Source organism: Rhinichthys klamathensis, unplaced genomic scaffold (assembly GCF_029890125.1).
Source record: "Rhinichthys klamathensis goyatoka isolate OS25496 unplaced genomic scaffold, OSU_Roscu_1.1 h1tg000040l_1, whole genome shotgun sequence".
Lineage (NCBI taxonomy): Eukaryota > Metazoa > Chordata > Actinopteri > Cypriniformes > Leuciscidae > Rhinichthys > Rhinichthys klamathensis.
The window spans coordinates 9,375,074-9,396,334 of NW_026606587.1; the positions used below are offsets into that span (position 1 = coordinate 9,375,074).

The window sequence follows — 21,261 nt, forward strand, 5'->3', positions numbered from 1 at the left end:
GCGCATGGACGCTTATGACTGCACATGCGCATTGGCAGGTCCACCCTGAAAAATTCAGTAGTTTTAAAGTCATGATTTAAGCATTTAGACACACATTTTATGAGACAGTTGTTGACAGATTTTATTGACAGATTTCCAGATCTGTAACTTGAGAAATGCCGGTACGCAAGAAAAAGTAAGGGTATACGCTGAAATATAGAAGTGAACGGAACTGTGGTGCGTACCAGCCTTCGAGCACTTCGAGCACTGACCATATCCTAAAGAACGTGTTATTAACATTGTTGACCCCCGACAAAACGGTGTATTGCCATGTTTAAAAAACACAGTATTATCTTGGTACCTCATCCAAGTACTAGATACCATGTCACAGAAACACATACATATAAACATAGGAATGAATGGAAACTTTCATATTACTGTAGGGATGGAAAATAAATGATGTAATCACTCAAGTCTTATCAGTGAAGTCTATACTTCAAGAGAGAAACAACAATTGAACACTCCCTTTGTAATCATTGCTGATCTCTTTAGGACCTCTTTCTGAATTTCACTCTCCACTCTGTCAGGAGTGTGACTTTAATAATAATAATAATTTGTTACATTTATACGGCACTTTTCTCTGCACTCAAAGCGCTGTACATGGAAGGGGGGAACCTCCTCAACCGTCCACCCATCAACCTGGAGCTGTGCTAGAGACATGTCAACTACCTGCTAACCTGAACAATGGCTTGAATGTTCACTTCGAGTGCTTGCTGTGTTTGACGTGACATGTTGTTACCTGAGGATGCAGGACTGGACGTGTCAGCAAAGTAACACCTGGCCTCAGGTAACAGATAAGACGATGAGAGGGGTTACAAACCCCCCCCCCCCCCCCCCCCCCCGGCCCCCGCCCCCCAAAAAAACACCCCAGTCTCAGCTAAAACAAATCTGTCTGGCTTAAATTCCTCAGTAGACACAACAATGGATGTCTATTTGAAAATGCTTCACTTGATGCCTGTAGCCTATATAATATGCATTATAAAGATATTCTTCGTTTTTGTTTTGCTTTTGAGGGACGTGACAATAATAATGCATTTGAAGCATTATAAGATTTACTGTATGCATTTTTTTTAATAAAAACTGTAAAGCATGATGTCTTTCTATGAAAAACAACCACCTATAAAACTCTATAATACTTATATTCATGACTACACCTTAAGAGTATAATGCATTATTACTGTGACACATAAACAATTATTTTTAATTGTTATATTATATTATAATGCACTATACTCTTTCACAAGAACATACAACATATTAAACTATGTATTATAGGGCATTATGAATGCATTGTCATGCATTACAAATATCTTTAATATGCACTATATAAATAGACATAAATATTGTCTAATAAATTTAGCTGGACAATATATTTATTTAAGAGCTGCTGTAAAGCCAAAACAATCTCTGTTACTGTAATTTCCTATTATCACTGTAAATCTGCTTTGAAACAATCTACAGTATATTGTTAAAGCGCTATATAAATGAAGGTGACTTGACTTGACTAATGTGATATGGGCGAATCTCATTCACCTGTGCCAAATTATATGTTGTAAATAATTATTGGGTACGTTGCTGCAAAACAAGTAAGTCAAGACAAGTTGTACTAGTGGTAATTGTTGTGCATATTTTATAAATTTCTTCAGAAAACCTTGATTGTTTTTTTTTTGTACAATATTTTTGAACTGACACAAATTTGTGATTTGGTGTGCAGATTCTACTTTATTCCAGCCATATGCAAGAAATTATATTTAGCATAAAGAAAATAAAAATAAAAATGGGACATTATTTATATGGCAATTAAGTGCATTCTCACCCTCGCATTATGTGTAATGTAGCATAATAATAATAATTCATTTTGATTATAATAATGCTTTTTTTTGTACATTTTTGTTGTACTAACTGTAAGTTATTATTTATTGTGATAGCATTTGTTGTACTATGTGTCATTTATCCGGAATCAAATGCTAAAAGATTATATTACAGTAAAGTGGAGCATTGCATTAATAAGAATCTAATGAGAATCACCTCCTGGACAAATTACAGTAATGATAATTCAGTCACAATAAATGCTTCAAATGAAATACTTGTTGAAATGTAACCTGTTCGCGAGGTTCACTCGTCTATTCAATATTAATGTGACATCAAAGGTATCTGAAGATTAATGACTGAAATAGGTCAGAGATTGGAATGAATCAGAAGCACTGTTGTTTACACACTCTCTCATTCACTCAGGTTCAAAGCAGAGGCAGAGACAATTGAACCCTTAGTTTTAAGGGAGTAAGGAAGATGTATTGCCTCACAAAACATCTATTCGGACGCTGGCACCTCTTTAAATCTGCTACTGAAAGACGCACAAAAGCCATTGTGTGCTCAACCTAAGCCTAACACTGATAGGAAACGCAGTGTGTATGCAAATGTTTGTCCTTAATTTCCTTCCCTTCAACATAAGAAAAACAAAAAGAGTGTCATTATCAATCAAACGTGCAGCAGATCATTTGCTTTCAGATAAGTGAAGCCGTTTTTGTGAAGCAATAACAAAGACACATGGTTGATCTAAACATCCCCCGAGAACAAGCCTGCACTCAACACAATGCACTCAATCCTCAACGTAACATGAGATCTGGGCGATCTGGCTGAACCAAACACACACCATCACAGCACAAACAACATTCCAGTATCTGAAAGCCAAACGTCTGTATAACTCTACTGGTTTACAGTTGTTTTTCTTTCTTTTCCTGTTGTCCATATGGAAAAATAGCAGATGTGTGTTGACAAGCTAATGGTGTACCAGCTGGCAGGCCGGTGACCGTCGATCGCTCAGAGTTTCCCCCCACTACACAGAGAGAATGACACAATAGAGCTTTTATTTCAGATTCAGCCGACCAGTTCGCATTGCAACTCGCAAGACGTCCCACATCGCAGTGTTTGGGTTGAGATTTCCAAAGGAAACAGGGAGCATAACTGTGTCACCCACACTGACAAACGAAATCTACTTTAAATGGAACTAAAGATGAATCATAATCATTGGACATAAACATCTGAAATGACATAGATAGAAGGGTGTTCCCTGCCTAAGTACACCGGTTAGGTTTTAATTTATGGCTGCCTGATTCATGTTTAGCCTGAAGCACAGGCCAAATGTAACAGACACAGATTAAATCAGGTTTCTCCAATGAGTATGCAGAAAAAAACTGTTTATATAGAGGAATCGCAGGAAACTTGTGATATTACATTAAAAATAACAAATTTTTCCAAACAAATTCGCAGTCTTATTACAGCACAGTATTTTTTTTAAATGTGTAATGAATATACAATACAAATTATGGTAACACTATTTTTACAGTGTCCTTGTTACATATGTTACATGTACTTACCATAGTAATAACAGTAAATGATGCATAATTACATGCAACTAACCCTCAACCAAATCCTAATCCTATACCTAACCCTATAGTAAGTACATGTAGTTGCTTAATATTGCTCAGTACTTAAATATATAATTACACTGTAACAATGACACCTTAAAATAAAGTGTAAACAAAAATGTAGTATTACAGTAATGAGAGTCTAATGAGAAAAATCATTGATAATATTATAAATTAGCAAAAAACAAACGAACAAAAAAACATGTGAATGAGAATTTGTCAGGAGAAATGTGCTGAAATGTCATGAAAATGATGATACAATGCAAAGAAAAAAGAAAAAAGTAACAAACTATTTCTTTATAGAAAAATTATAATTTCACTTTACTTGATTTTGGGGAAAAATATAACCTGGACATGTTTTTGTGAGATTAACTGTCACATCACAATCACATAAAACGTACCAACAGACCCCTCAAAAGTTTATCGTGTCTTTCTTTCTTTTCATTCTTTCTACCTGAGCACCCAGATGAGAAGTGTTGAGTTTCAGAATACAAAGCTCTCAAAAAAAAAAAGCCCAAGTGAAACTAAGCAACAAACTTTCCAATCTTTCATCCACAGTTCTACATCTATGCAGACATGCGCCAGAAAATCTTTTCAGAGTAAACTCGCCCGAGTAAAATCTCCTACTAAATGTTGAAAAGAAAAGTAAACTGTGAAAGTATTGTAAAGTCTCACGTTACCTTTGTGAAAGTGGGTCTTGTAGGAACAGAAGCAGGTAGGCTAGTTCACAGATGATGTGATAGTGAGTAAAACACTTCTCCAGGCACTTGTTTAACAGCTCTGTACAAAGAATAAGCCTTTTTTTTTATTGCAGGCAAAAAGCTTCAGGCACACAGCCCCATATTGCAGGTAAAGGAAGTTGTCATTTGAAAGCTCTTTGTACACAGTGGGTGTTCCCTTATGGAGCAACAGTTTTCCCTGCGTCGAAATCAGACAAGTAAAGGCAGAGGAGTCTTTGCACAGGTGGGCGGGATATGGGGTGGAGTGCAGACAGCTACAGTGTACGGGAAATAGACATATTGTCTGCAAGTTTTAAAGGAAGTTTATTCACATATCAACATATTTCATTTTGTTGTTTAAATCATCTTGAATTGAGTTTGAATCACGGTAACACTACATTTGATGGTCCCCTTTAGACATTCTGTTGACTATAAGTAACGTTGCACCTACATGTCAACTAGGCTACCTCTCATTAGAGTATTAGTAGACCGTCCGCTTAATATCTGTTAACACTTTATTTTGATGCTCCCCAACAGACATTCCACTGAAACTTTGCAAGTGCATGTCCACTTATTCTACTCACTTTCACCTTCACAGTCTACTAATACTCTACTAATGCTCTAATGACTGTTAGTTGACATGTAGGTGCAACGTTACTTATAGTCAACAGAATGTCTAAAAGGGGGGAAATTGTAACAGTGGGAAAGGGGAACAAGGGGAAAGAGCTTTGCGATTGACTGTACAACTAGATTTGACCAGAAATCTGAGGTACTGTATATTTTTACAGACTGCAAAAAGCTACAGAACAGACTATATTCTGCATAATTGGATGTTTTTAAATAAACACTGACAAAAAACTATACAAGTTTTAGGGCTGGACGATATGATGATATACAGTATAACATTAATGTAAGTGATCACTCGGATTTAGACCTATCTATATTGTATTTATATAAAACGTTTACAGGCAAATTTTCTTAATTTATTTCCCCGGCGTCGAAATCAGGCACATATAAATGTCAGGAAACACGATTCCTGGCTGCATGTCAATATCCATGGATCACTGGATCTTTGATAAGTTGTAAGGAACACTATATCGAGTCCAACTTTTAGTTTAAACTGATAATAGTTTGTTTTACCCGCGTTTTCGCAGTTTCCCCTATTAACTCCAGCCACGCAGCAGCTCTTTTGCCACTCAGTCCGGCTGAGGGGGGCGTGTTCCGGCGGGAGAGTGACGTTAATGCATTCCCTCTATTGCATTAGCATACAGCAGAAAGGTGTTGCAACTTTTAAAATCCCGTCATTTTGTGTGTAGAGACGTGTTTCAGATAGGCCAGGTAAAAAGGTAAATGGGTTGAAGGTAAATCAGTTACTTTCTAAACACATTAAATGATGTTATGCAACCATGGTAATATGAATTTAATGACTAATCTTGCTCTATGGGATCCTTTAATAGAAGCAACCAAGTGTGCAGTGCTCAACAAAGCAATTGCTTGATATTGTCTTGAAATATTCACGCTAACACATTCAGAAGGTGCTGTCTGCTGTGCATTCATAAATCTGCGCAAAAAGGGTTCAAGTCCTTTGATGTGACTTCCCATAACACCATTTCATATTTTATTGGCCCACTGTGTAATAAAAATGTTACCAAATGAGCAAAGTGTGATATTTTACTAGACCTTGTAAGAACTCGAGTAGTGGTGCAAAGCAGCATGTCTACTTCTTATCCCACCTATAGGCTATTGTCCATTGTGGGATATTGTAATTTATCCATAAAAATTATACAAGAAAAAAATTATATATATATATATATATATATATATATGTATAATTTTCATTACTGATTTATTTTTGTTAGGGGCTTTCAGTATTTTCTCACCCAGGTTCTTCTCATATTCTCATAATATAAAAAAATTGTGTTTCTGCGTGTAAGTGTATAATATTTTCCACAAAGAACATTATATTGCAGTATTGTCAACCTTGTTCAAATAACTACTTCTTTCTGGCTGACAGAAAGAAATATGTTTGTTTATACTCTATATGATTCAACAATCCCTTGTGTAAAAATAACTCTCATTATGGAAATGATTCAACAATCCCTTGTGCAAAAATAACACTCATTATGGAAATAATATACTTAAAAGAAGTGCGAACTGAATGTAATGTTTTTTGATTACATAATGGCATGTTAATTGCAATTAAATGAAAATGTATCATAGTTTAAATTTACATTAAATGCAATAAGCTGAACTTTAGAGTGCATTTTGAACACTTAAGCAGGACATAAATACATATTTATATTTAATTTCATAATTACATCTATCGTCCTTGAAATATGGTTAAAGTGCACTGCCAAATGTACTGACAAGCATATGGTAAACTTAAATATACTTTAATGTCATTTCTATAAAAACTTGTATCATGTATTTAAATATATTTGCAATTACACATTTGTAATGATGAAGTTCCAATTCAAAACATTTAAAATATATTAACTTTAAATATAATATTAAATAACACACCACAAGTTATAATCAAGTACTTATATGTGCTTTAGTAGTCGACACATCAAAATAAGTGTACTTTAAAGCACGCAAGAGTTTATCGAAACAATATACTTTAAAAGTAAAACATTTGACATTATTACAAAGTTCCCTTTTTAAAATTGCATGGAAAAAAATCATGGAAGGTCTCTATTATGTAAGTACACTAAAGTCTTTTATAAGGTGTTTTATTTATTTTATATTATATTATCTGCAAGTACAGGATATTTTTTTTTTTAATTTTAAATACTTTTAAGATTTGAAGTATAGGCCTACTACAAGTTCAGTACCTTCATACATCCATTTCCAAGGCCTGGCTAAAAACTAAAGTGAGTTCTCTGCTACTACAACACTTGTGCATTCCTAATTGAAGCCTAGTATCTCTATGCACATGAAATTACCAAGCAGACTCTTAATTCCATGATTCATAGCATCCTACCTCAGACGGCTCTACTGCTGCTCCATCCACGATCAGGTCTCCTCAGCTGTCCTCTGCACGACCTCACCTCTGCCTGCAAGAAGTCACACGGGAGTCTCAATGAGAAATAAAGACATCACTTGCTCAAATGTAAACAGTAGGGTGCTCCCTTGACTGCGCTGTGAGTAAACAGCCTTCTGCAAGACTGCAATCTGACCTTAATGGGTTTCGTGATCAGCTTGAGGAAAGAGCTGAATAAAGTTAGAGTGTGTGTTAAGAATTTCAATGGTTTGGACTGATCTAAACGCATTAGAGTAACAAAGAAACAGGTTTTACAACCTTGTAAAAAGAGCTGACTTGTGAACAGCTAGAGAGAGCAAATGAAAGTGCACGGATACAGAAGAATGATGCAAATACCGGTAATATAGAGATCATAAATGGATTTCATTTAGTAAATGATCATTGATGATGATGACATTGCCTGTGTTAGGAATGTCAATAGTGTCAATAGTTCAACCATAATACATAATACCATAATACTCTTACTCTCAGTTTATCCATACTGTGCAGTATGTTGGCTACATTTGGTCAATACATAGAATACACACACAAAAAGTGCCATAGCACACACAAACATAGCACAGGCTACAGTTTGAATGCAATGCAACTACTCACCCTGATGTTTCAGTTCAAGTGTGAATAAGCTGTGGTTTTCAATTTAAATTTTTTTTTTTAAGAAATAGCAATAGCCTGTATTAATGAGATAATGCATGAGATTTGTTTATGCTATGATAGATGGGCCATCACTGAAAATAGACCTATGTAACTAGCCTAAGCCATGTTGTAAACTATGTAGGCTAAGCATGTTTACGCCGTAATAAAACAATTTGAAAGATAATTGCGAATTTATCTCTCAATTCTCACTATTTTTTCCTCGCAATTCTGAGAAGGAAAAAACTACTTTTTTTCCTCAAAATTGCGAGTTTATATCTCACAACTCTTTATACTGACTTTATAACTCGCAATCGTAAACTGATCGAGGGGCAAAAAGTCAGAATTGCAAGATGTAAAATAATTGTGAGCAAAAAGTCAGAATTGTGAGGCAAAAGTCGCAATTACCCTTTGTATTTTTTTATTCTGTGTGGCGGAAACTTCGTAAACTATCACTAGCGTTATAAATAAAAATGCAAATTATTTTTTTATATAGCCTACCAAAAGATTGGTTCAATGTATTTATTCGTTTGCGCCGTCACTTCCATAGACAGGTCACTTCTCTGGTGATGAACCGATTTGAACCTTTACAGTCTGTGATTTGAACCATAATCTCACTTTCTAAATACTGACCTCAGCTCAGTAAGGCGAGTTTGCTGTTGTGGACGGCAAACCGCAAAACTGATCGCAAATCAATGAACCGTCTGTTACCAACCGGCCAATGGAGTGCTCGCGTGAGCATCACATGACTAAACACGGAAGCGTTAGAAGCATGCACAGTAAGTGATCTAGACCAGCAAATAGAGCCATAAACGCTGTATATCCTTGTTTATTTTTGTAAAATGATATATATATATATATAAACTGCTAGTATAAACACGTTCTCTAAGGATCTTGTTAACGTCTTCCGAACTGAGCAATGCCTCTAGTCCCTGCGAACCAGCCGCAGCTGATCCGCTCGTGTCAGAAGGATGAGTTCTACCAGAACAACCTGACAAACAACGCCAATGAGCTCGTCCACACCTTTGCAGGTAAAGCAATCCCAAGCACACTGAATGCATGTTTTAGGGATTTTAAAAGGGCTTATTCTACACTTCTACATTTTATTTAGCTTTTCCCAACTATTTGTTTTCAATAAGACTACTTATAAATCAACATATCTTGCACAGTTATAATTTAGTTTTTAGACATTTTAAAATAACATTATTTTTGGGCGGTCATATGCTAATATGATGTAGGTGTGGTATAATAATTATGACCATTAAAAGGCCAACTTTTTCAGGGTAGTTTCAATATGCTGTTCAAAATGGAATAGTAGCTTAATGTGCAGTATGCTGTATAGTTCCTACTGTATATTTAATAATATGTGAAATACACATTATGTAAAATACACAATATGTGAAGTACACAAAATACTCCTATAAACACTTTAAATAGCAGTGTTGTACATTGTTTATATTTTTGGCGGAAATTGGCGCTCTTTACAACACTAATGCTAATCTTGGAGAAACGGCATCCAATTTTATGTGAAAATGTCTGAACTGTTATTTTGATCAAATGATAAGAGAAAAGAGAGACAAGAAAGAGAGGCCTCTTATTAGGCCTAGGACACACTTGACGATTTTCAAATCTTAACCGATTTTAAAACTGTGGGTGACCACAGACATAAAGGCAGTTTCAACCCATTTTTAGCATTATAAAATAATCCTCTGAATATACACACACTAGAAGATTGGTCCGGACACCGAGACCACACACCTGTCGATTGTACTAGCATTAGGCTCGTTTGAGATGAGCAAAATCTGCGCAGAACCGATCACCTCTGATCACCACGAAATGCATGCCGGTTAGAAATGTGTCCGAGTGTCATGCTGACGTGTGTCAAAAAACTCTCGCGACGCGAGACTGTATTCTGCAGTCGGGCGCAGTTGCTCTCCACCGACTGCGTTGATCAAAAGCATGATGGGAAACGAGTTGCCGAACCCTGTAGCCGATTCTAAATATTTCATTGGTGATGTCAATCACTGTACTGAATGCCTACACCAAACACTGATCCCTAAACCTACCCGTCACTGTAAACTTAACCAATTAGCGGCAGGGTGGGATTTCCACTGAACTGGGCTGCGTTCAGCCCCGACAAAACGTTGCACAAAGTTTTTTAAACAGAAACGTTGATGCGTTGAACACACTGTTCTGATGACGCAAGAGTTGCAACTATGGCAGCTGAGAAGACCATTCTTTGTGTTCTTTGTGAATAGTTTTCGGAGCCTGATGAAGTCGGTATAAATATGTGTTTAATACTAGAGCCCGACCGATTTATCGGCGGGCCGATATTAGGCATTTTCCTAACTATCGGTATCGGCATTTAAAATGGCCGATAAATGAATATTTTTTTAAAATGCGGGTGCGGTGATTCATGTAAGGGTTGCGCTGCCAATAAAGCACATAAAAGCTGTCACAAAGAACTGGCAAAAGTAATGATTGTGAATACATCAAATATAGCAAGGAGACATTTTAATTTTTTATTAATAAACAAGTGTTTTCAGTCACTGTCGCTGCAAAGTTGACAACGCTGACTCGCGATCTTCAGTGAACACGCCAGAGAGAAATGCACATTTCATACGGATTACAGCAGAGAGCAGTCTGTCTTTTGTTTTGAATTGTTCTGTTTAAAATTAGACATTTCAATATATATATTTCTCAGATCTATACGCTGAGTTTCGGTTCATTTATGAGACTAGTGTTGTCACGATACCAAAATTATTGTTTCGATACCGATACCAAGTCAAGAATTGCGGTTTCGATACTTTTTCGATACTTTTCTTGAAAAGGGAGAAACACTCTCAAATATCATTGCTGTGCTTTATTTGAAAACCGGGACAACATTCTAATCATATAACACACTAATAAATGAACATATGAACAGCAGATAGGCTATATTAAACATTTGAACAAAATATGAAATATCAAAATATAAAAAATAAATTAGAGCAATGACATTCAAGGTAGGGCTGCACGATATTGGTAAAAAATGACATTGCGATATTTTATTTTTCTGCAATATATATTGCGATATAAAAACAATTTCACCAGATGACTTGAATAGCTCTATTTGGAAAGAATGAATCATTCTAGAATGACTGGGGTGTTCTGTCATGGAGTAAACCCGCATAGAAAGTAATATTAATAGAATGTTAACTAATGTAGTTAACTAGACTTTAATAAATGGAACCCATTTATAAAGTGTTTCCGATTTGTTATGTCTCTTGAGTTCAGTGTTGGACAGATCAGTTGTTTTAACCATTCATTAAAGTGAATCGGTTCAAAGGAGTCATTAGTTCGCGAATCGGACGTGTCGTTAACGGACCACGGCACACGTTGTGTGATTATCCAGGCAGTTTAGGACATCGCACAAGATTTGTCTCAACACACAAAACATTTCATCACTGGATAGATTTTTTTGTTTGTTTATTGAAAGTGTGGTTTATGTCATCTGAATGTGTGGAACGCTTTCTAGAGAAGATAAGGCAATTATTTTTAGCACAATTCACAACCAGTGGTAGTTTAGAAAAAAAATAACTTCGGTCTTCCGACCTTTAACCATCGTGTATATTCTCAACGATATTCAGTCAACTCAATTCATTAATATGCGCGAGGGAGGGACAAAGAGCGAGGCAGTTTTGAAGACGGTGAGAGTGCGCGCGTGCGACCGGGGCTCTCACTCTCTCTGCTCGTTCTCTCAGTTAAACAAGCGCAGCAGTCACTCATCTACATCACTCACCGGTCAAATAAGGCTTTGGCGGGACAAAAATACGTCTCTTACAAATCTGGAACGCGGTCATTCTTAGAAGTATTGATACTAATAAATTTAGGTATCGTGACGTTTTTAATTTCCGAGAATCGCGATACTTTTAAAGTATCGGTGCACCGTGCAACACTATATGAGACTAGTTGTAGTTCACGCGCCGGCGCCTCCGTGTCGAGATTATCTATTGTCTGCTATATTTACTTCTTATTTATTAAATCCAGGCAATCGGTTGATGAAACATTGATTAAAATTAAGATACAATTAATACAAAACGAAATTCACTTTAATGAAAGGCTTTGTGCTTTCTGTTTGAGGTCTATGCGAAAGTTTTAAAGCACTTTAGTGCCGCTTTCAGAGGTTGTCACATCCATTGTTTTTTCCTCATAAATTCGAACACGAAAAATAAAATAAAATGAATATTTTATGTTCTGTTGAGAGCCAACCCTTCTTCATCCGGTGGGTAGTAGCCTATTACTTTTGGTTTGCGCAGTGTAATTCACAGAATTGATTTCTCTGCTACCAGCCTCTGTCACGTATTGTGTGAGCTTGTGATGACTATGGAAAGCGTGCAGCTGAGAAGTCCTGATTATATTGTCTGCTATATTTACTTCTTATGTATTAAATCCAGGCAATTGGTTGATGAAACATTGATTAAAATGCGTTGCGCGAGTGACAAAACTCCGACAGTAAACTGATGCCCCTTTCTGCTTTAACGGGCGCTTTTTCGCGTCGAGGGTAAACAGCTGTTGCGACGCGAGCAATAACGGCCGTGTCCGGTGTAGACAGTGTTGAAGCTCATTCTGCCTATAACGCTACGTTACACAAGTAATAATTTATATAATTACAACACTATGTTTCACGTTTAGGACATTTTGCTTACTACTTAATGAAAACGTTTATAATTACATATGTACAGTACTTTTATACTATTTTTAAATATGAAGTAAAGATAAAGATAAAAATAGAAGATAATAAGGTTTTGTTAGTGACACTTTTGATATATTTATTGATACAAGTTATGTTTTATATAACGTGACTAAATTAAAAGAAAGTCGTTAGTGAAGATTATGCAACAGTACTTAGAATATATAATAATATAATATAACATGAAATGCAAACTAGTTTGGTTACAGCTCAAATGTATCATTCTCATTCTATCATTCACCCTGTCTCCATTACATATCTTTGTCACACAAGTGTTTGATCACCACATTTGAGTGATCATTGCAAAACGTTTATATAATTATTCTGTTTACTGTGTATTCTATATACAGTACCCATCAAAAGTTTGTACACACCAATAGGTGTCCAAACTTTTGACTGGTACTGTACTATAATACACATACATAATTGCTACTGTATTATAATATACACATAAGTAATATCGGCCGATATATCGGTATCTGGCTTTTTTTCATCGGTATCGGCACCGGCCCCCAAAAATCCATATCGGTCGGGCTCTATTTAATACTACAAAATATGCCCGATGTTACAGTTACTGCACTTGCCGCCCAGAACACAAGAGAACATCCCAATCGAGTGAAGGGATTTGTGGAAACTGAAATGGAAGCACACATCTTACCTAATTCAGACTAAAACACATCTAAGTATTTAGCCTCACATACTGACTTTATTTGTAGTTCATCCTGTTTTAATACCCTGTATTTTCTTTCTCATTTTTAGGAAAAGCACTTAATTACCATTGTTTATTTCTATACCAAATGTCATAGACTTGCAATGAAGCTAAAAATATAAACAACTACATCATTATGTTGGTATCCTATATTTTTACAATAAAACTTATGACAAACATGTCTTCTAATATCCTCAGTTGTTGCGTATACCGAGCTGCATCGAACACATTTGTAAATTACTTTCCTTAAACCCATTGTGCGAGTTCACTTTAATACCGCGTGCTTTATATACATGTTGCTGCTGATTGGACTGCAGTTCTGACACACCCACCAAATAAGAGAAAACGTATCTCAAACCCCGTTGCACACCGGTGCACGCCGTTTCCAGGAAACATGACGTTCAACCCGGAAACCGTAGCAAAACGTTGCGCACCGTTATGAACTTGAACGTGCCCCTGGTTTTGGAAAAAATATCACATGCTGACGACACAGCTTAATGCTCATTGGTTTAAAGAATCGTGATGTATTGTTCTCTTTTAAAATGTTTGATTTTAAAACTCTGATATCATGTTTTTTTTATATGTATAAATAATGTGTGAATATTCCCGAACTCTCTCTGACAGTGCGATCTCTATATGGGTTATGTGAGTGTTGTCATAAATATAAAAAATATAAAACCATGTCTGTAATTAAAGTAAAAATTGATATTAAACATGTCTTTCGAATGGAAATAATTAACAAGTACTTTGTTTATTATATTTATTTTCATATAAAAGCTACAGAACTTAAATTACACCCCGTTTATCAGCAACACCGTGCATGAGTGTGAATCTCGCGATATCCGCGTTCAAGCGCTCCCGCAGATCCTTAAAAAGTCTTAAGTATTAAATTAGATTTTTACAATTTAAGGTCATAAAAAGTCTTAAGTCGTATTTATGAGAGTTCTTAAATTTTAGATGACACATTGACAAAGACATATCTAAATACTTTACCAAATGAATTAGCATTAGCCTATATGATTTTTATTATTCTTTGTTTGTGGATTTGCTTGTTCATGTGACAATTTGCAACCCCTATAAATAGAAATATTTACAAAAAAAATTAAAAAATGAAACCAAAATATAAAAATAAAAGCTAATTCAAAATATGAATAAATACTATAACAGTATATAAATAATACTAAAATAACACTGGTGCACACAGTATACATATTACATACTGCAAGAGTGGTATCCAATTCTGAATTATTATTTTTTTAAATCCTGTTTTCCATGATGCGTCCCTTTTAATACAGCTGTTCGTTCAAAGATTGTTTTTCCCCTTGAGGTTCCAGACGTTGGCTACAGTGCAGAAAGGAAATTGAATTACTATCTGATCTGACCTACTATGTTCTAACAACTTTATCTGGTAAGTTATTCGCTTGTATTGCAACACTGCTGATGTATTTGTTAAATGAGTTGTATTTCAGAGCCACGTTTCTGTTGTCCGTTTCATTTAGGATATCAGACCCTGGGTGAGGAGTATGTCAGCATCATCCAGGTGGACCCCAGCGAGAGAAGAATCCCCTCGCGAATGCGCCGAACGGCACTTATCTTCTTCCACACATTTGTGCCTTATCTTATGGACAAGGTCTTGATCTGTGTTGAGAATGAGTTGGAAGCAGAAGCTCCTCAGAACTCGCAGCACCAGACGAGCAGAGCCTGGAACCCGTTATCACATGTGCGGTTCTGGATTCAGAGAGCTGTGGGGATCCTGACTGAGTCTCAGAGGAAGTCTTTGATTCCGCTTGTGTTTGCCCTGCAGCAGGGAATCACTCTTCTGTACAGGCTACATGTGGCTGTCTTTTACATCAGTGGAGCCTTTTACCACATCGGTAAAAGAGCTGCAGGTGTTACTTATGTAAGTTTTTGTTCTTTTATTATTATAAAACTTGTACTGTGGGAATAAGTTCTTATATGCTGTATTAAAGGGATAGTTCACCCAAAAATGAAAATTCTGTCATTAATTACTCACCATCATGTCGTTCCAAACCCGTAAGACTATTCATCTTCGGAACACAAATGAAGATCTTTTGATGAAATCTGAGAGATTTCTGTCGCTCAATTATCACTTTGACGCTTCAAAAAGATCATAAAGAGATTGTAAAACTAATCCATATGATTTGAGCGGTTTTGGCCAATTTTTTTTTGAAGAGACACGATCGCTTTAATGATGAACAGATTTAATTTATTCATATAAACATTCATCAACGCACACATCAGTTATAATAAACGGAAGCTCAAGCATGTTCGCTTAACGTACGAGAACCAATGAGGATCATTCTCATGTTACGCAGCACGTTTGAGCTTCCGCAAGAACCAATGAGGTTCTCGCACGTCAAGCAGGTTCGGTTCAGCTTCTGTTTATGTTCGCTGATCAATGTTTAAATGTGATGCCTAAATTAATTCTGTTCATCATATAAAGCGATCAAGTCTCTTCAGAAAATGTGGACTAAACCGCTCAATTCATATGGGTTAGTTTTACAATCTCTTTATGAACTTTTTGAAGCATCAAAGTGTCAGTCGTATAGCTGTCAATAGAATGACAGAAATCTCTCAGATTTCATGAAAAAGATCTTCATTTGTGTCCTGAAGATGAACGAAAGTCTTATGGGTTTGGAACGACATGAGGGTGAGTGATTAATGATGGGTGAACTAACCCTTTAATGAAGCACAGTAATAACACAGAGGATTTGTGTTATATACCTTATGAAAAATGACTGTAAGAGACCGTAATACCATGCTACTTCAATACATGATATGATACTAATTAATAACCAAAATCATGTCATGGTATTTACATGGTACTCCAAGGTGCTTCACAGAATACTGTGGAATACTCCAGAACATGCAATTACATTGCTACTTTTTCTGTAAGTTATTGCTTTAAAAAACACCCACTTCTCACTCTATCAGTGCAGCTTTAGGTTTTGAGCCTTTTCCTCACCATTCTATCAGTTCCTGATCACCAAAATCAAGTCTAACTAATTTTGTCTTGTTGATCCTGTTTTACTCTGAATTGCACTACCGTTCAAAAGTCTGTAAGATTTGTTTTATGTTTTTGAAAGAAGTCTCTTCCAAGGCTCCACCAAGGCTGCTTTTTATTTGATAAAAAATACAATAATATTGTAAAATATTACAATTTAAAATATCCTTTTATGTTTTAATATATTTTCAAATATCATTTATTCCTGTGATGGCAAAGCTGAATTTTCAGCATCATTACTCCAGTCTTCAGTGTCACATGATCCTTCAGAAATCATTCTAATATTCTGATTTGATGGATCTCAATTCTGATTATTATCAATGTTGAAAACAGTTGTGCTGCTAATTTTGTTTTTTTGTGGAAATTATGGTAACTTTTACTCAACATTCCTTAATGAAAATAGAACGTTTAAAAGAACAGCATTTATTAGCAATTGATTTTTTTGTAACAATGTAAATGCCTTTACAGTCACTTTTTTTTTAATCAATTTAAAGTATCCGTGCTGAATAAACGTGTTCATTTGTTTAAAAAAAAAGAATCTTTCTGACTTTTGAATGGTGGTGTACATCATATTCCTAAAGTGTAAAAGTATATTCTGTGTAAATGTGTTTTTTTTAGCTAAGAGTGGGGAATGTGTCTGGCGATGACCCAAGGATCAGTAACGGTTACCGTCTGCTAGGTGCGCTGTCCCTTCTACAGCTGGGCGTCACTCTGACACTGCAGTTTAACAACCTCAAGCAAAGACAGAGAGCACGGCAGGAGTGGAAACAGCACAGAAACCTTCTCCCCAGGTAACGCTGTAGTGCCTTAATGCTTGTTCCTTCCTCTCCTAACACCCCCTGTTCTTTTGTGAGACGTGGCATTATATACAGTACCTTTCAAATATGTGGAAACATTACAAAAAGTTTTAGTCCCCTATGTTCACCAAGGCAGCATATATACACTCACCTAAAGGATTATTAGGAACACCATACTAATACTGTGTTTGACCCCCTTTCGCCTTCAGAACTGCCTTAATTCTAGGTGGCATTGATTCAACAAGGTGCTGAAAGCATTCTTTAGAAATGTTGGCCCATATTGATAGGATAGCATCTTGCAGTTAATGGAGATTTGTGGGATGCACATCCAGAGCACGAAGCTCCCGTTCCACCACATCCCAAAGATGCTCTATTGGGTTGAGATCTGGTGACTGTGGGGGCCATTTTAGTACAGTGAACTCATTGCCATGTTCAAGAAACCAATTTGAAATGATTCGAGTTTTGTGACATGGTGCATTATCCTGCTGGAAGTAGCCATCAGAGGATGGGTACATGGTGGCCATAAAGGGATGGACATGGTCAGAAACAATGCTCAGGTAGCCCGTGGCATTTAAATGATGCCCAATTGGCACTAAGGGGCCTAAAGTGTGCCAAGAAAACATCCCCCACACCATTACACCACCACCACCAGCCTGCACAGTGGTAACAAGGCATGATGGATCCATGTTCTCATTCTGTTTACGCCAAATTCTGACTCTACCATCTGAATGTCTCAACAGAAATCGAGACTCATCAGACCTGGCAACATTTTTCCAGTCTTCAACTGTCCAATTTTGGTTAGCTCTTGCAAATTGTAGCCTCTTTTTCCTATTTGTAGTGGAGATGAGTGGTACCCGGTGGGGTCTTCTGCTGTTGTAGCCCATCCGCCTCAAGGTTGTGCGTGTTGTGGCTTCACAAATACTTTGCTGCATACCTCGGTTGTAACGAGTGGTTATTTCAGTCAAAGTTGCTCTTCTATCAGCTTGAGTCAGTCGGCCCATTCTCCTCTGACCTCTAGCATCAACAAGGCATTTTCGCCCACAGGACTGCCGCATACTGGATCTTTTTCCCTTTTCACACCATTCTTTGTAAACCCTAGAAATGGTTGTGCGGGAAAATCCCAGTAACTGAGCAGATTGTGAAATACTCAGACCGGCCCGTCTGGCACCAACAACCATGCCACGCTCAAAATTGCTTAAATCACCTTTCTTTCCCATTCTGACATTCAGTTTGGAGTTCAGGAGATTGTCTTGACCAGGACCACACCCCTAAATGCATTGAAGTAACTGCCATGTGATTGGTTGATTAGATAATTGCATTATTGAGAAATTGAACAGGTGTTCCTAATAATCCTTTAGGGTAGTGTATATATATATTAATATATATATATGTGTGTGTGTGTGTGTGTGTGTGTGTGTGTATGTATATACAGTGTGTATGTATATATATATGCCTAACTTGAGTTACTGCCATTAGATTGGCTGATTGTGATTTTATATATATATATATATATATATACACTACCGTTCAAAAGTTTGGGGTCAGTGAGAATTTTATTTTTATTTTTTGGAGGAAAGAAATCAATACTTTTATTTATCAAGGAATAATTAATTTGATCGAAAGTGACAGTAAAGACATTTATAATGTTACAAAAGTCTTTTGAACTTCCTATTCATCAAAGAATCCAAAAAAAAAAAAAAAAACTGTACAACTGACAGACCAACAACTGTTTCAACATTGATAATAATAATAAATGTTTCTTGAGCATCAAATCCTCATATTATACTGATTTGTGAAGGATCATTTGACACTGAAGACACTGACACTGGTGATGCTGAAAATTCAACTTTGATCACAGGAATAAATTACACTTTACTATATATTCACACAGAAAACAGCTGATTTACACTGGAATAATATTTAATACTAGAACTGATTTTTGTTGTATTTTTAATCAAATAAGCGCAGCCATGGTTAGCAGAAGAGAATTCTTTTAAAAGTATTTAAAATCGTACCGACCCCAAACTTTTGAACGGTAGTGTATATATATATATAAAATCCCAATCAGCCAATCTAATGGCAGCAACTCAAGTTAGGCATGTAGACATGGTCAAGACGATCTGCTGAAGTTCAAACTGAGCATCAGAACAGGGAAGAAGGTTGTTTAAGTGACTTGGAATGTGGCATGGTTGTTGGTGCCAGGGCTGGTCTGAGTATTTTAAGACACTGCTGATCTGTTGGGATTTTCATGCATTACACCTCTAGGGTTTACATAGAGTGGTTCGAAAAAGAAAAATATCCAGTGAACGGCAGTTCGGAGAATGACTGGTTTGAGCTGATAGAAGCGCAACAGTCACTCAAATGACCACTCGTCAACCGAGGTCTGCAGAAGAGCATCTCTGAACGCACAACACATTGAACCTTGAATCAGCTGGGCTATAGCAGCAGAAGACCACATTGTGTGCCACTCCTGTCAGCTAAGAACAGGAAACTGAGGCTACAATTTGCATATGCTCTCTCTCCAAAACTGGACAATAGAAAATTGGAAAAATGTTGCCTGGTCTTGATTTCTGCTGCGACATTCAGATGATAGGGTTGGAATTTGGCGTAAACAACATGAAAGCATGAATCTATCCTGCCTTGTATCAATGGTTCAGGCTGGTGATGGTGCTGTAATGGTGTGGGGTATATTTTCTTGGTACACTCTGGGCCCCATAGTACCAATTGAGCAATTGTTTAAATGTCACAGCCTACCTGAGTGTTGTTGCTGACCATGTCCATTCCTTTATGACCACAGTGTATCCATCTTCTGATGGCTACTTCCAGCAGGATAACGGGTCATGTCACAACGCTCAAATCATTTCAATCTGGTTTCTTGAAAGTGACAATTAGTTCACTATACTTTAATGGCCTCCACAGTCACCAGATCTCAGTCCAATAGAGCACCTTAGCGAGGTGTACCTAATAAAGTGGCCGGTGAGTGTGTATGAGAGAGAGAGAGATTTTTTTTTTTTGGGGGTCAAAAAGTTCTTCATGTTTTTTCTCACAATTCTGACTTTTTTTCTCGCAATTGCAAATATTTATCTCGCAATAAAGACGTTTTAATTCTCAATTGTACGTTTTTATCTCGAAATTCTGAGAAAAAATTCTGAATTGCCGATTTTAACTTTCTTCTCGCAATTACGAGTTTATATCCCTGAATTCGGACTTTTTTTTTGCGTTAAAAAGTTTGAATTGTGAGATATAAATTGCAGTTCTGAGAAAAAAAGTCAGCTCACAGGTCTGACTTTTTTCTCTCGCAATATTAACTGGCAATTTAAAAATCGAGAATATTATGTTTCAAAACTTTTAATTTATGCTTACATACATTTTTACATCACATTTAAATAGCATTTCACTTCTGTAAGTCATTAAACCAAAAAGGTTGAAACATTTTAATTTTAACCATTTTTTTTCTTCATCTCAGACATCCTTGTTTGTCTTTTTTTGCATTAGTTTTATGGTAATAAATGTGACATTATGGAGTCTTGAGGGGAGCGTTCATAATACACTAGATTTATATTGCGTTCTTTACACATCTGTTTTTCCTTTCAGTCCTCAGGTCAGTGAGTCATCGTCTCGCTCTTCACGCTGTATCTTATGTTTGGAGGAGCGCAGAAACACCACTTGTACTCCCTGTGGTCATCTCTTCTGCTGGGAGTGCATTACTGAGTGGTGCAATACCAAGGCAAGACTTTTATATTACATAATGCTGTGGTGTGTTTGCACATAAAGTTCAACATTAATGATGTACGAGAAGTAATTTTCTTTGTTGCTTTTATTGTAGACCGAATGCCCGCTTTGTCGAGAGAAATTCCAGCCTCACAGATTGGTTTATCTGAGAAGCTACAAGTAGACGTTTGGTTGATCAAGATTATGAAATTTAACACACCTTGTGTTTTACTTTCCATCATTGTTTGTAAAACTTACTGTAATTAGTGTTTAAAGATCACATGACTTGGAAATTACATTTTGTATTTTGTATGAAATGGACAATGAATTCAAATTTCTTCCTGAAATTTGTCAATTTAATTTGATTATACAGATTATTTAACGGTAATTGTAGCATTTCTCAAATAAAATAAGATATTTTTACTAAA

The 21,261-nt window shown here is 36.3% G+C and overlaps 2 protein-coding genes across 2 annotated transcripts in view; one reads left to right on the forward strand and one right to left on the reverse strand.

The window, feature by feature from the left end:
• plch2a (phospholipase C, eta 2a) overlaps window positions 1-4,368 on the reverse strand; it is a 153,798-nt gene extending 149,430 nt beyond the window's left edge. Inside the window, exon 1 of the mRNA XM_056246782.1 lies at window positions 4,148-4,368. The gene's annotated coding sequence lies outside the window, so the exon portion shown is untranslated. The remainder of the gene's footprint in view (window positions 1-4,147) is intronic.
• Window positions 4,369-8,612: 4,244 nt separating this feature from the next.
• pex10 (peroxisomal biogenesis factor 10) lies at window positions 8,613-21,261 on the forward strand. The gene is made up of 6 exons (XM_056246781.1): window positions 8,613-8,890; window positions 14,628-14,708; window positions 14,800-15,200; window positions 16,944-17,116; window positions 20,717-20,849; window positions 20,949-21,261. The coding sequence occupies exons 1-6, from the start codon at window positions 8,779-8,781 to the stop codon at window positions 21,015-21,017; spliced, it is 969 nt and encodes a 322-aa protein (XP_056102756.1). The 5' UTR covers window positions 8,613-8,778; the 3' UTR covers window positions 21,018-21,261.

Excerpts from the sequence above, each read along its gene's own strand:
- pex10 (XM_056246781.1), top strand. The coding sequence starts at position 8,779 with ATGCCTCTAGTCCCTGCGAACCAGCCGCAGCTGATCCGCTCGTGTCAG. Across the intron at positions 17,117-20,716 it reads CACAGAAACCTTCTCCCCAG|TCCTCAGGTCAGTGAGTCAT; the intron begins GTAACGCTGTAG and ends TTTTCCTTTCAG. Across the intron at positions 20,850-20,948 it reads CTGAGTGGTGCAATACCAAG|ACCGAATGCCCGCTTTGTCG; the intron begins GCAAGACTTTTA and ends CTTTTATTGTAG.